The 15,123-nt window shown below is 36.8% G+C and overlaps 1 protein-coding gene across 6 annotated transcripts in view; it reads right to left on the bottom strand.

Moving 5' to 3' along the window:
- SENP6 (SUMO specific peptidase 6) overlaps nucleotides 1-15,123 on the bottom strand; it is a 137,996-nt gene that overhangs the window by 41,532 nt on the left and 81,341 nt on the right. For 4 of the 6 annotated variants that reach the window (XM_047763697.1, XM_047763690.1, XM_047763681.1 and 1 more), the window contains one exon: nucleotides 4,508-4,895. In XM_047763697.1, coding sequence (XP_047619653.1) covers nucleotides 4,508-4,895 — 388 coding nt within the window. The remainder of the gene's footprint in view (nucleotides 1-4,507; nucleotides 4,896-15,123) is intronic. The other 2 variants (XM_047763707.1, XM_047763698.1) reach the window with 1 other exon arrangement.

A 15,123-nucleotide genomic window follows, 5' to 3' on the forward strand; every position in this document is an offset into this window, starting at 1 on the left:
AAGGAGCTCATCTTAAAGCTGCTTTGCTTCTATATAAAACACAGATTTCAGTCTATATAAATATACAAGATTTTGAGTCAGGGTCTGTAACAGACTAAATTGTGTCCCCCTCACAGTTCCTGCTGAAGTCCTAATCTCCAATGTGGCTATACTTGGAGACAGGGTCTACAAAGAGATAACAAAGGTTAAATAAGGTCATAAAAGTGAGGTCTTAATCTGACAGAACTAGTGTCAGTGGAAAATGAAACGACAGAGATCTTCCTCTTTCTCTGTGCAAGCACAACAGAAGGGCCATGTAAGGACATGGCACAAAGGCAGCTGTCTTTAATAAGCCTGGAAGAAAGACCTCACCAGACCCCAACCCTGATGGCACCTTCATCTTGGACTTCCAGCATCCAGAACTGCGAGATAATAAATTCCTGTTGTTTAGGCCCACTCAGTCTGTGCTATTCTGTTATGGCAACCCAAACAGACTAACACAAGGTCTTTGCATTTATACTCCAAACCTGTTCCCACAGGTGTCAGCATATCCCCCTGCTCACAACATTCTAGGCAATGTTCAAAAGTTACTTTAACAAGGCTGTCTATTCCACCACTACCTAAAACTGCAAGATTCTTCAGCATGGTGCCTGTCACTCCCTCTCCTCCCTGGCAATGCTTCACTTTTCTACATAGAATTTATCATCACTTGACAAACTGTATATATTATTTATTATTTGACCACCATGGATAGAAAAGAAGCTTCAGGAGTTCCCGTCATGGCTCAGTGGTTAAGGAATTTGACTAGGAACCATGAGGTTGCAGGTTCGATCCCTGGCCTCGCTCAGTGAGTTAAGGATCCAGCAGTGCCCTGAGCTGTGATGTAGGTTGCAGACTCGGCTCGGATCTGGCATTGCTGTGGCTCTGGTGTACGCTGGTGGCTACAGCTCTGATTAGACCCCTAAAAGCCTGGGAACCCCCATATGCTGTAGGTGCGGCCCTAGAAAAGACAGAAAGATGAAAAAAAAAAAAAAAAGAAAAGAAGCTTCATAATAATAAACTATTTTAACAGGAATACAAAATTTAAGAATGATAAAATATATCAAGAAGACAGACTTTGGAACCAGAAAAATCCGTTTGTTTTTTAAATTTAAACTCCAACAGTCCATACGCACGTAATATTGAAAACACTTAAGTCTAGGCTGTCTTAAAACAGGGTTGTATTAGTAACCAAATTAAACCAAGTTAAATGGTATATAAATTTTCATCACAAAACAGAGCAGATAAGCATGTAACAAACAATATCTTAAAACAGAAGATATTTTCCCATCTTCTTTAATGGGGAATGTTGGTTTGTTTTTTTTGTCGTCTTTTTGCCTTTTCTAGGGCTGCTCCCACAGCATATGGAGGTTCCCAGGCTAGGGGTCTAACTGGAGCTGTAGCCGCCAGCCTACGCCACAGCCATAGCAGTGCAGGATCCGAGCCATGTCTGTGACCTACACCACAGCTCACAGCAACACCGGATCCTTAACCCACTGAGCAAGGCCCAGGGATCGAACCCATAACCTCATGGTTCCTAGTCGGATTCATTAACCACTGGGCCACAACAGCAACTCTGGAATGTTGGTTTTGTGTTTTTCTTTTTTTGAGCAGAGGAGGTAAGAAGTTTATGCTTTATGTTTTTAATTCATGGTTGATATGATTCTAGGTTAAGCTCTAAATAGTAAACTGCTTAAAGCATCTCAGAACCACATGAATTTATTTTGTTTTTCCTACTTAACTTAGCCTTATTAACTTCCAGTTCCCCTTATTCTGGTATCTTAGAATGTTGAGTTTCCAATATAAAGTTTGGCTCAGAACAATACCCAGTAACTGCCTAATTAGAGTTTTATTTATATCTTATAATAAAATATAAAAACCTCACCATTAGGAAATAGCCAAATGATATTAACAATATTTAGGGGTTTCCGTTGTGGCACAGTGCAAATGAATCCAAGTAGTAAACATGAGGTGCAGGTTTGATCCCTGGCCTCGCTCAGTGGGTTAAGGATCCAGAGTTGCCATGAGCTGTGGTGCAGGTTGCAGATGCGGCTCAGATCCTGCATTGCTATGGCTATGGTGTAGGCCGGCAGTTGTAGCTCCGATTTGACCTAGCCTGGTCAAATGCCTCCATATGCCGCAGGTGCGGCCCTAAAAAGCCAAAAAACAACAACAACAAAAAAACCCAGAAAAAACACCAAACCCCCAAAACCCCCCAATATTTAATATTGCATTGGTATAACATTAAAAATGTATTATAAAATATTAACATCCCCATAACATCATAACAGAGCATTGGCCGGATAGCTGTCATACAGTAGTTGCTTTTTTTTAATGCTAATTTTATTTTTAATTTTTTTAAATTACTTAATGAATTTTATTACATGTATAGGTGTAAGTAATTGTTTTTTAAACAAGCTAATGCACTGGTATGTGTTGAGGTTTTTACACTGAAACAAATTGAAACAGAATTTGACATGTTTCAGAGGTTAAAAAAAAAAAATCATGATTTTATCCCTTTTATAAGGTAAGAAGTGGAGAACTTTTTTCCTTTGTGGGGAATGGGGATAGCATTGTGAACTAATTATGATATATTTGACATATTTCAATACATTGTAGTTACAATTCCTTTTGTGACCCAAGCAATCACATGCTTAGTCAGTGGGAACCCTTTTGCTGTAGCTTCTATTTGCTCACGACACGACCATGGGTATTCCTGACGTTTCCATGCTTCGTGATACGACTAGATGATGGAGATTATTTTATAAATTCATGCTCCAGACCTGGAGTCAGGCATTTCTCTGAGGAGTTCTGATGATTTTTACTGGAAAATGGTATTCAAAAACAAATATGGGAACTAGGGGTGTTTGTTTCTATAAGAAGAGTTGCTTACTGTTTCTAGGCATTTTTTGTTTACTGTTTCTAAAACATTTTCTATTTATGAGAAAATACTTAATAAGGTCACCCTATTATCACCAATTCAAATTTAAAGTTACAGTTATTTTCACTTCTTTTATTTTTCTTCTGTATTCCTTTGGAGTTCTGCTTGACTTTGAAATATATCACATTAAGGAAGTTCGGCCACAATATTATTTTAATTTAAATTCATATAAAATAATTCTGGGTGATCTAAAAAATAATTAGATCTATATTGATCATTTTGTTTTAAATCTCAAATTTAATTTTGTTTTATAATCACATAAAGCATTTACAAGGTTCCAAAGTCAAGTCTATAAAATAAGGTATATCTAGAGAAAACTAGCAACTATTTCTAATGCCTACATTGTTTCCTACTCTTCCAAATAACTTTTTAAAATTAGCTTTTGATTTATATATTTCCATTAAAAAAAAATCAAACCTATTTTTATCTCCTGCTCTTCATAAACAAAGAGTAGTATACTACAAACTCTGATCTGTACCTTGCTTTATTCACTTGATTAAAGATCTTGAGGAGTTCCCATTCTCGCTCAGAGGGTTAGGAACTTGGCTAAGATCCATGAGGATAAGGGTTCAATCCATGGCCTCGCTCAGTGGGTTAAAGATCTAGGGTTGCTGTGAGCTGTGGTGTAGGTAAAAAACGTGGCTTGGATCCCACATTGCTGTGGCTATGGTGTAGCTCCGATTTGACCTGTAGCCTGGGAGCTTCCATATGCCGTAGGAGAGGCCCTGAAAAAGCAAAAAAGATCTTAACAATCACTCTCCACAATATTTTTTTCCCCCTTTTTAGGTTACATTCACGACAAACAGAAGTTCCCACGTCAGGGATCAAATCCGAGCCAGAACTGTAACCCATGTATGCCACAGCTGCAGCAACGTAGGATCCTTAACCCACTGAATAGATCTGGTGATCCAAGCAGCACCTCCACAGAGATAAGCCAGATCTTTAACCAACTGTGCCATAGGGGGGAACTTCTCCACAGTATTACACGGCACCTTTCTCCCCTTTTACAGCTACACACACTATAGTAAACTCAACCAGTTCCTGGTTGTTTCCACTCTTTATTATATGTATTTCAAACATACATACACATAGGTACATGTGACTAAAGATAAGAAAAAGATTTAGGGGAGGAACAAAGTAGTAAGGGAACTAATCTTGTGTCAAATGCTTCCCTGAACTATGCTAGGCACTTTGTTATTTTTTAACTTACTCCCTCCAGAACTCTATCAGGCAGGAAATATATTAACTCAGAGATAAAATTAACTCAGCCAAAGTTAGAAAGTGTAGCAAAAGTGGCATTTGATCTAAGACTAGGGACAAGGTTGGTGGTTTTTGTTTTGTTTTTTTTTTTAACTATTTGAGATGCTAAGAACCACAATGTCAGTTACTGTTTTCCAACTCCATAGACAGGTTTAATCATCTACCCAAAAAGCATGTTATATAACAGGAAGACATCCATTTATGACACATTCCTGAAATACCCTCATGTTCACATTAAAAAAAATAATGGATTGATATAAGCAACACTAAAGGGAGTAAAATACTTACTTGGGTCATTCAGGTCTGACAGGCTTGTTTTCCTTTCTTTCAGGTTTGTGATTTTGGCTACTTTTGCCCTAGATAAAATGACTTTACCATTAGTCTGTAAATAATTCTGTCCACTTTCATCACAATTCACAATAATATCAATTGGAATCTTTCCCACACTGTTGCCATAAAACTTCTTGGCTGATAATGTTATGTTTTGTGACTTCTGTCCTCCAGAATTCTGATGAATTGATGTTCTTAATAATGGTCCAGTCGATTCATTCAAAGTTACAGCTTGTCTGCAATTTCTTTGCAAATCCTTAAGAAAAGGAATACCACAACTTTGGCATTTGGTCTGATTTTCTTTTTCTTTTCCACATTTTGGACAATATCCACACTGTTTAGAAACCTTAAATTCCAGAAAAAATAAAAGGAACAAAAAGACTTTGGTGTTTTATTTCAAGATCATGAAACAACGAAAACCTCCAAATTAAATCTCTTCCCATCACAATCACCATGGCTACCACAAAATCCTGAATGGTATTTGGGATTTAGCATCAAATTGCTGGAAGAAATTTTGAAAACCATCTAGTCCAGCAGTCTCAAATTGGACTACTACACTCTTCAAGGGCTAAATAAGGTTTTTTAAGGCACACAAGATAATTAATCTTAAGAGAATCAATATCTAGATTCTCAATTCACACATATAATCTTCCCCAAAACTGATGTGATTGTGCTTCTTCTATCAAAGCATCACCTGCCATGACTGTTCTTTCCATATTTAAAAAAGCACAACACAACACCAAACCCATCTTCCACCTGAAATATTACAATGATGCATCATTGACTTGGGATTTAAAAATCACCAAGCCAGAATGTTTATTTTGTTAAAAAAATTTTTTTTGGAGTTCTGTCGGGGCCCAGCAGAAACAAATCCAAGTAGAAACCATGAGGTTGGGGGTTCAATCCCTGGCCTCGCTGAGTGGGTTAAGGATCCAGTGTTGCTGTGAACTGTGGTGCAGGTCACAGAAGCGGTTTGGATCTGGCATTGCTGTGGCTCTGGCACAGGCTGGCAGCTGTAGCTCTGATTAGACTCCTAGCCTGGGAACCTCCATATGCCGCAGGTGTGGCCCTACAAAGACAAAAAAGACAAAAAAGTAAAAATTAAAAAAAAAAATTTTTTTTTTCTTCTTTTTTGGCTATCCCACAGCATATAGAGTTCCTGGGCCAGGGATCAGATCCAAGCCACAGTTTTGACCTATGCTGCACCTATGGCTAGGGCCGGATCCTTAATCCATTGTGCCAGGGATCAAACCTATGTCCCAGATCTTCAGAGATACCGCTGATCATGTTGCATGCACCACAGTGGGAACTCCCAGAAGGATAATTTTAAATGTTGGAAAAATGAACTGATTCTAAGTACTGGTTAACAAAAACTTTTACGTGATAATTTATTTCTAAGACAATGCTTCAAAAAAATTTTAAGGAAGACCTAACCTAGGCCTCTTACAATTGTGAGATCATTTAAAAATGTTTTTTGATGGTAGAGTATCATGTGATTTGGGGGCATATAACTTAGAAGGAATTTGAGGTATTTGGCGATGTTACTATAATAAAACTCTTTCCATACTCATGTACTTATGTGAACAAGGTTCTTTAGAATTTACATCTATAAGGAGAAATATGAATAGATGCTGAATCCTGTATGTAATATGGTATTTATCCATGGACACATGAAATAATTAAGAAAACAGTCAATGTCTCTAATTAAAAGATGCATTTGTAGTAATTTTACTTTTTATGTCAAATAATTGCTTATCAAACTTTGTAAAAAAATATTGTGTTAATCAATAGTGCACTATTAACAAATGAAATAACTTAATCTAAAAGGAAAGATGTTAAGACTTAGCTTCGTACCACAAGAGGAAATAATAGAATGAGATGGTACTTATCAAGTGCTATGGAATTTGGATGCTCCCAGATACATGAATGAGGAGAGTGATTTTACATCCTACATAAAAATGTTACTCCTTTCACTGTGTCAACTATTACATCCTATGTTACCATTTAAATCTGGGATGAAAAATGCTAAATGTCAACTAAAGAATATGTAAGAGAATACACAGTTGCTTAAAATTCTTTTAGGTCTTTCTGGTGACAAAACACATAAAGCGGTTGCAGAACCCAAAGCGAGGTAATAACTATATATGATCACATGTATATAAATAAATTTCAAAATTCACTGAACTGAAATGCTTATTATGTAAATTTGTAGCTCAAAAATAATATGAAGAAAGTATTCAAGCAAAAAAAGTCTATAAAGAGCACTACTCTAGACTTATCTCTTTGTTTTAAAGATGAAAAAAAAATGACAAAGAAATTGCTTACCTTGCCCAACAGGACCCATGACAAACAAAGCTATCATATTAACCATGTCACCTATTAGGGTCTACCCCAGATAACAAGAAGAAATGGAAACCAGCCTTTAACCAGGCAAAAGTGAACATAGGAGAACATCAGCTCACAATCTCAGCATGTGTGAATTATCAAAAAAAAAAAAAAAAAAAAAGAGCACACTTCTTTCTCTTCCAGTACTTGGGAGAATTCAGTTATACTATTTTGAATGCATGGGTAAGCCATGCAAATGACTAGTTAGAAACAAATGTTGGACAGATTATCTGATTCTCTTATTTCAGCCTGTTGTCAATAGGAAAGGAACAGCAATTTATACAAAACATAACACAAATGGCTGACCAGATCATACTGTACCTGAAAGGTACAGTAAACAAAAGAGCAGTCCCTACCTACATACTACCTTTGTGATGAAATAGCTAATCCTCTAAAAAAAAAAAAATCCAAATTTCATTATTTTCATGAGTAAAGACATACTTGTACCTCTAGTAAGATTTAAAAAACATTGTGTTATACTCAAAAAAAGTATAAAGAATTCATGCATATGGAAGCTGGAACACCTTTTGCCACAGTGGGACTCAGCTATATATAAGCTAATTCTGTCTTTTAAGAATTGAGGATATGATCAAGTTGGGTTCAAGATGGCTCCAATACGCCTCTGTCTATAATAAAGGACATATATCAATGAAAAGAACCCCATGGAAAAGCAACACTTCAACATGTCTTCTTTTATAAAACTATACTGAAACAGAAAAAGCACTTCATACTATTAAACTTTCAATATTAAAATATGCAAGGAAATATATTGCAAGCTATTATCATAAGGCTTCTATCAGCTAAGAAATACATATCTTAGAACTGTTCGCAAAAATTAGGAACAAAAAGCAGATCAGCTGAACCACACGATATTAAATTTTTCATGATAAATACTAGAGATTAAGAATTTTATCAACCTACGGAGTTCCCATCATGGCACAGTGGTTAACCAACCCAACTAGTATCCATGATGACATGGGTTCAATCCCTGGCCTTGCTCAGTGGGTTAAGGATTTGGCGTTGCCATGAGCTGTGGCATAGGTTACAGACGCGACTCAGATCCCATACTGCTGTGGCTGTGGTATAGGCTGGCAGCTGTAGCTCCAATTTGACCCCTAGCCTGGGAACCTCCAAATGCCAAAGGTGTTGCCCTAAAAAAAGACAAAAGACAAAAAAATAAAATAAAAAATCATCAACCCAGTGATCTAAAAACTAGAATCTCAACATTGTTCAATTACTTTTAGTAAAGTTATGTGTAAAGTAGTAAAGTTTCAGAACAATGTTAACTATAATTTCTTTTTAAAAACAAAGGTTAAGTAAAATCTCATTTTCTCCCTATTGGTCAGTGGAAGACTTTTCCAAAATAAAATAAATCCAAATCACACATCACATACTCTTTGCCTGTCCCTATACAATAATAATAGGCAACTTGACTTAGGAAAAATGAGCTTGTCTTTCACTGTCCAATGAGACAGTGTCATATTTTGTATATATTCTGAATTCTATATAGTTTAATCAAATATCAAAGACCTTGTTTTCTTACAAGCAGTATAAAAATATGAAATTTCACAGTACAGACATTGCAAGAAAAACCACTAATCTTCTTCAAGAATTTGAAATTACATAAAGAACAACTACACTCTATTCTTTATCTCCACTAAGAAAAGAATAAGTGTCATGGGAGTAAAGAATGAGAAGAAAAAAAAATATTTTAGATGTTAAAAAAAGCCTGAGGTTTTTAGCTGGTATGACTAGTAGAAGAATGGTATGTCTGAGGAGGGGCTTTCCTGTTTCCTCCCTTTCCTTTCCCTGGGTCAAGCAGGGGCCCAACAGCATGGGCAATCGACCTTAGGCTGACATGCCATGACAATGGCTACATAAAAGGCAGCTGAGCACATAAGTAAATACACTGGTCATGATGGGAGTCAGATTTCTCACTGTCAGAGAAGGAAGTTACAATTATGCAAAGTAGGGAATGTTAAAATACACATTGTGATACTGGATTAGAATTAGAAATATCAACGTGAACTCAGATTTTAATATGTACTAAATTCTGTCCACTGAGAGGGCCTTAAACATCACATCCAGTAGTAACAAGCACAACTACTGCCCAAAGAGCTTTCCTCCACTTAAAGAACAATGGAGAAATGCAAGACTCTAGAGCTGATGCAGAAAAGATACAAAGAAATCAAGATCACCTGGTTATATCATAAAGTAAACAACCAAAGAATAACAGGGATATGTAAAAAGAAACGGCAGCCAGCTTAAAAACTTCTTATGGGCTAAGCCTAAAATAATTTGACCACTGAAACTAATGCTAGGGCCCAAGGTGAGCTGAGGTGTCTGCATACCCATTTCACAACAGGAACTCTGGCTTTAAGTGCTGGGTCCAAGGCCTCTGCATGCGCCCCACTACAAGCAAGTAAGATGCGACTAAGCACAAATGAAAAGAAGTTTATATGTAAGATAGTCTCCTATATACTACTAAAACTAACATCAAAATCCATATACTCAGAGCAGAATCAAGACAGTGGAGGAATAGGATGTGGAACTCACCTTCTCCCACAAACACATCAAAAAGAAAAATTTAAAACTCTTGATGTAGAATGATTCTCACAAAATATTTACTGAATGCAGGCAGAAGACCTCAGAATTCCAAGGGTAAGAAAACCACCTCCACATAACTGGGGAGAACAAAAGGTAAAAAGAGAACGAGAGAAGAGAGAAAAAGGACCGGACCTGCATAAAATGTGAGGAGGAAGAGTAAGAAAATGCACCCTTTTTAAAAAATTGTTTGAGCCTATATGACTATCAGTCTAAAGCAAGCAGGTAAAGGGAAGGGTTAACAAACTCAAAAAACAGGGCAAGCACAAACCAAAAACAAAGAACAGATTCACAAAAACCAAGAGGAAGAGTACACAAGCAAAAAATAAAAGGAAATCATTAAACCACATGACAAAAAAGAAAGGAAAAAAAGGAGAAACGCAGAATCAACTGGAAAACAATGTTTAAAATCACAATAAATACATATGTATCAATAATTACCTTCAATGTCAAATGACTGAGTGCTCCAAACTAAAGACATAAAGTGGTAGCCTGGATTAAAAAAACCACACACACATACACACACACACCCCACACACAAAAACAAAAAAGCCTACAATATGTTGCCTACAAGAGACCCACCATAGGACAAAGGGCACACAGATTGAAAGTGAGGAGAAGGGAACAGATATTTCATGCAGATGGAAACGACAAGAAAGTGTGAGTCATAATACTTTTTTCAGACGAAACAGACTTTAAAACAAAAGCCATGAAGAAGGACACTACTTAATGATAAAAGGATCAGTTCAAGAAGATGCACCTAATAAGCACCCAAATATATAAAACAAATACTAACAGATATAAAAGGAGAAATTGATGGGAATACAAAATTAGTAGGAGACTTTAACACCCCACTCACATCAATAGACAGATCTTATAGACAGAAAATCAACAAGGCAACAAAGATTCTAAATGATAAAATAGAACAGTCAGACTTAATGGATATTTTCAGGACATTATACCCCCCTCCCCCAAACCAGAATATATATTCCTTAAGTTCACATGGAACAGTTTCTAGGATTGACCATGGCAGAAAATAAGCCTCAACAAATTTAAGAGTAGAGAAATTATTTCAAATATCTTCTCTAACCACAATGGCATGAAACTAGAAATCCCAACACCAGAAAAAAAAAAAAAAAAAAACCCGACTACATGGAGACTAAACATGGTGCTAAAAAAAAAGCAATGAGTCAACAAGGAAATTAAAAAATACCTTGAGACAAACAATGAAAACACAACTATACAAAATCTAGGGATGCTGCAAAAGTAGTTTTTAGAGGAAGTTCATAGTGATACAGGTCCTCCTCAAAAAACAAGAAAAATCTCAAATCAACAACCTAACCTACCACTTAAAAGAATTAGAAAAAAAAAGAACAAACGAAACCTAAAGTCAAGAGAAGAAATAATAAAGATCAGAAAGAAAATAAATAAAATGGAAATTAAGAAAACAATACAAAGAATCAATAAAATCAAGAGCTGATTCTTTGAAAGGGTAATAAACAAAATTGACAAACCTCTAACCAGATTCATCAAGAAAATCCAAATAAACAAAATAAGAAAAGAAAAAGGAGAAATCTCAACTGATACGTCAAGAAAGTAAGAGAATACTATGAACAACTGCATGTCAACAAATTTGATAACCTAGAAGAAATGGACAACCATCTAGAAACATACAGCCCACCAAAACTGAGTCCAGAAGATATAGATAATTTGAACAAACCAAACACTGGAAGAAAAACTGAATATGTGTAAAAACAAACAAAAAAACAAATCCCCCCAACCCCCCCCCCCCAAAAACCCAGGAAGCTTCTGTTGTGCAGTGGAAAGGAATCCAACTGGTATTGATGAGGATGCAGGTTCAAACCATGGCCCCAATCAGTGGGTTAAGGATCTGGTGTTGCCGTGAGCTATGGTGTAAGTCACAGATGCAGCTCAGATCCTGAGTTGCTGTGGCTGTGGTATAGGCCAGCAGCTGTAGCTGAATTCAACCCCTAGCCTGGGAACTTCCATATGCCACAGGGGTGGCCCTAAAAAGCAAAAAAAAAAACAAAAACAAAAACAAAAAACAAAACACCCAAAAAACTTCCTGCAAACAAAAGTCCAGGACTAGATGACTTCACAGGCAAATTCTGCCAAACATACAAAGAAGTACTTATACTGATCCTTAAACTCTTCCAAAAGACTGAAGAGGAGGGAACACTCTCAAAGACATTCCTATGAAGTCACCATTACCCTAATACCAAAACCAGACAAAATTACCACCAAAAAAGAAAATTATAGGCCAATATCTTTGATGAATATAGATGCAAAAATTTTCAACAAAATTTTAGCAACTGAATCCAACACATTAAAAAGATCATATTGGGAGTTCCCGTCATGGCTCAGTGGTTAGTGAACCTGACTGGCATCCATGAGGACTTGGGTTCAATCCCTGGCCTTGCTCAGTGGGTTGGGGATCAGCATTGCTGTGAGCTGTGGTATAGGTTACAGAGGCGGCTAGGATCCCATGTTACTGTGGCTCTGGCGTAGGCTGGAGGCTATAGTTCTGATTAGATCCCTAGCCTGGGAACCTCCATATGCCACAGGTGTGGCCCTAAAAGACAAAACAAACAAACAAACAAACAAAATAAAACCACATCATACTTCACAACCAAGTGGGATTCATCCCAAGTTCACAAAGATGATTCAACATACACAAATAAATCAATGTCATACACCACATTAACAAAAGAAAAGTCAAAAACCACATTATCATCTCAATAGATGCAAAAAAAGCATCTAACAAAATTCAACACCCATTCAGATAAAAATTATTATTGAAGTGGGTATAGAGGGAACATATCTCAACATAATAAAAGCCATTTATGACAAACCTACAGCCAAATTAATACTCAATGGAGAATAGCTCAAAGCCTTCTCACTAAAATCTGGAATGAGAAAGGCTACTCACTTTCACCATTTTTATTCAATATTTTGTATACTGAATTATTAACAAGGAATGATAAAAAATAATACTTTCGAAAATTGAACCACAAAAAATAAAATACCTGACCAAAGAGGTGAAAGACTTACTATTCTGAGAAAAATAAAACATTAACAAAGGAAACTAAGAAGATTTAAAGAAATGGAAAGATAATGCATGCTCTTAGATTAGAGGAATTAATACTGTTAAAATGGCAAGACTACCCAAGCAATCTACAGATTTAAGGCAATCCCTATAATATTACACATGAAATTTCTCACAGAACTAGAATAATCCAGTGATTTATACAAATCATAAAAGACCCAGAATAAAAGCAATCCTGAGGAAAAAAAATAAACCAGGATGTATAACTCTCCCAGACTTGGACAATCTTACAATGCTACAGTAATCAAAGCAGTGTGGTCCTGGTATAAAAACAGACATACATATCAATGGAACAGAATAAAAAGCCCAGAAACAAACCCAGACACCTACGGTCAATCAATCTTCGACAAAGAAGGCAAGAATATAACATGGGAAAGGAGTTCTTATTGTGGCTCAGTGGCTTGAGAATCCAATATAATGTCCATGAGGATGCGGGTTTGATACCTGGCCTCGCTCAGTGGGTTAAGGATCAAGCATTGCGTGAGCTGTGGTGTAGCTCAAAGATGTGGCTCGGATCCCATGCTGCTGTGGCTGTGGTTTAGGCCAGCAGCTGCAGCTCTGATTCGACCCCTAGACTGGGAACTTCCATATGCCGCAGGTGTGGCCCTAAAAAGCCAAAAAAAAAAAAAAAGACACCCCCAAAACTCCTAGAAAAGAACAAAGGGAAAACATTCTCTGACATCAACCATACAAATGTTTTCTTAGGTCAGCCTCCCAAGGCAATATAAATAAAAATAAACAAGTGGGACCTATCCAAACTTGTATGCTTTTGCATAACAAAGGAAACCATAAACAAAATGAAAAGACAACGTATAGAATGGGAGAAAATAGTTGCACACAAGGCAACCAACAAGGGCTTAATCTCCAAAATACACAGTTCATACAACTGAACAACAAAAACACAAACAACTCAATTGAAAAATGGGCAGAAGACCTAAATAGATATTTCTCCAAAGAAGACATGAATAGCCTACAGTAGGTACATGAAAAAAATGCTTAACATCACTGATTATTAGAGAAGTGCAAATCAAAACTACTATGAGGTACCACCTCACACCAGTCAGAATGGCCATCATTAATAAGTCAACAAATAACATGTTGGAGAGGGTATGGAGAAAAGGGAACCCTCCTACACTGTTGGTGGGAATGTAAATTGGCACAGCCACTACGGAAGACAGTAAGAGATTCCTCAGTAAACTAAATATAGAACTACCATATGATCCAGCAATCCCACTCTTGGGTATATAGCTGGAGAAAACTCTAATTCGAAAAGATACACGCACCCCATGCTCAGAGCAGCACTATTCACAATAACCAAGATATAGAAACAACCTAAATGTCCACGGACAGATGAGTGGATTAAGAGGATGTGGTACATATACACAATGGAATACTACTCAGCAACAAAATAACAGCATTAACAGCATCATGGATCAACTAGAAATTCTCATACTCAAGTAAGTCAGAAAGAGTAAGACAAACATCATATGATATCACTTATATGTGGAATCTAAATCATGGCACAAACGAACCTATGAGCTAAACAGACTCACAGACACAGAGAACAGACTTGTGGTTGCCAAGCAGGAGGAAGTGAGATGGATTGGGAGTCTGAAGTTAGTAGATGCAAAACTACTAAATTTTTAAATTTTTTGGCCACACCTATAGCATGTGGAAGTTCCTAAGACAGGGCCTGAACTCACAGCACAGCAGTGATGAGAGCCACAGCAGTGACAATGCCAGATTCTCAACTCACTGAGCTACAAGGGAACTCCGAACTATTACATTTAGAATGGATAAACCACAAGGACCTACTATATAAAACAAGGAACAGCAGAAACTGGCACAATGTTGTAAATCAACTAAACTCTAATAAAATTAAACAGAAGATAGTTACCCAGAGGATTATCTTTTTGAGTAAAATAAGAATGTGTATGTCTATGCTGATAAAAACAGAGGAATGCATAAATAAATGTGGGATAAGAGAAAACTCTTATTAATAAATGCGCATAGGACTTCTCATTGTGTCTCAGAGGGTTAAAAACCAGACATAGTGCCCCTGAGGATGCAGGTTCCATCTCTGGCCTCGCTCAGCAGGTTAAGGATTTGGTTTTGCCATAGGCTGTGATGTGAACCACAGATGAGGCTTGGATCTGTGTCAGCTGCAGCTCTGATTTGACACTTAGCCTAGGAACTTCCATGTGCCATTTAAAAAAAAAAATTATAGAAATATCTATTAGGAGTGCCCATCGTGTCTTAGTGGTAACAAACCCGACTAGTATCCATGAGGACGTGGGTTTGATCCCTGGCCCCACTCAGAAGACTGATGATCATGACAAACAAATGTAACATGATCCTAAATTAGATCATGTTCCCATAAAGAGTATTATTTAGGGAAAATCTGAATGCAGTTGCTGGATTAGACAGTAATTTTGGATCCACACCAATAAAAAATTTT

This window comes from Phacochoerus africanus, chromosome 2, assembly GCF_016906955.1.
Source record: "Phacochoerus africanus isolate WHEZ1 chromosome 2, ROS_Pafr_v1, whole genome shotgun sequence".
Lineage (NCBI taxonomy): Eukaryota > Metazoa > Chordata > Mammalia > Artiodactyla > Suidae > Phacochoerus > Phacochoerus africanus.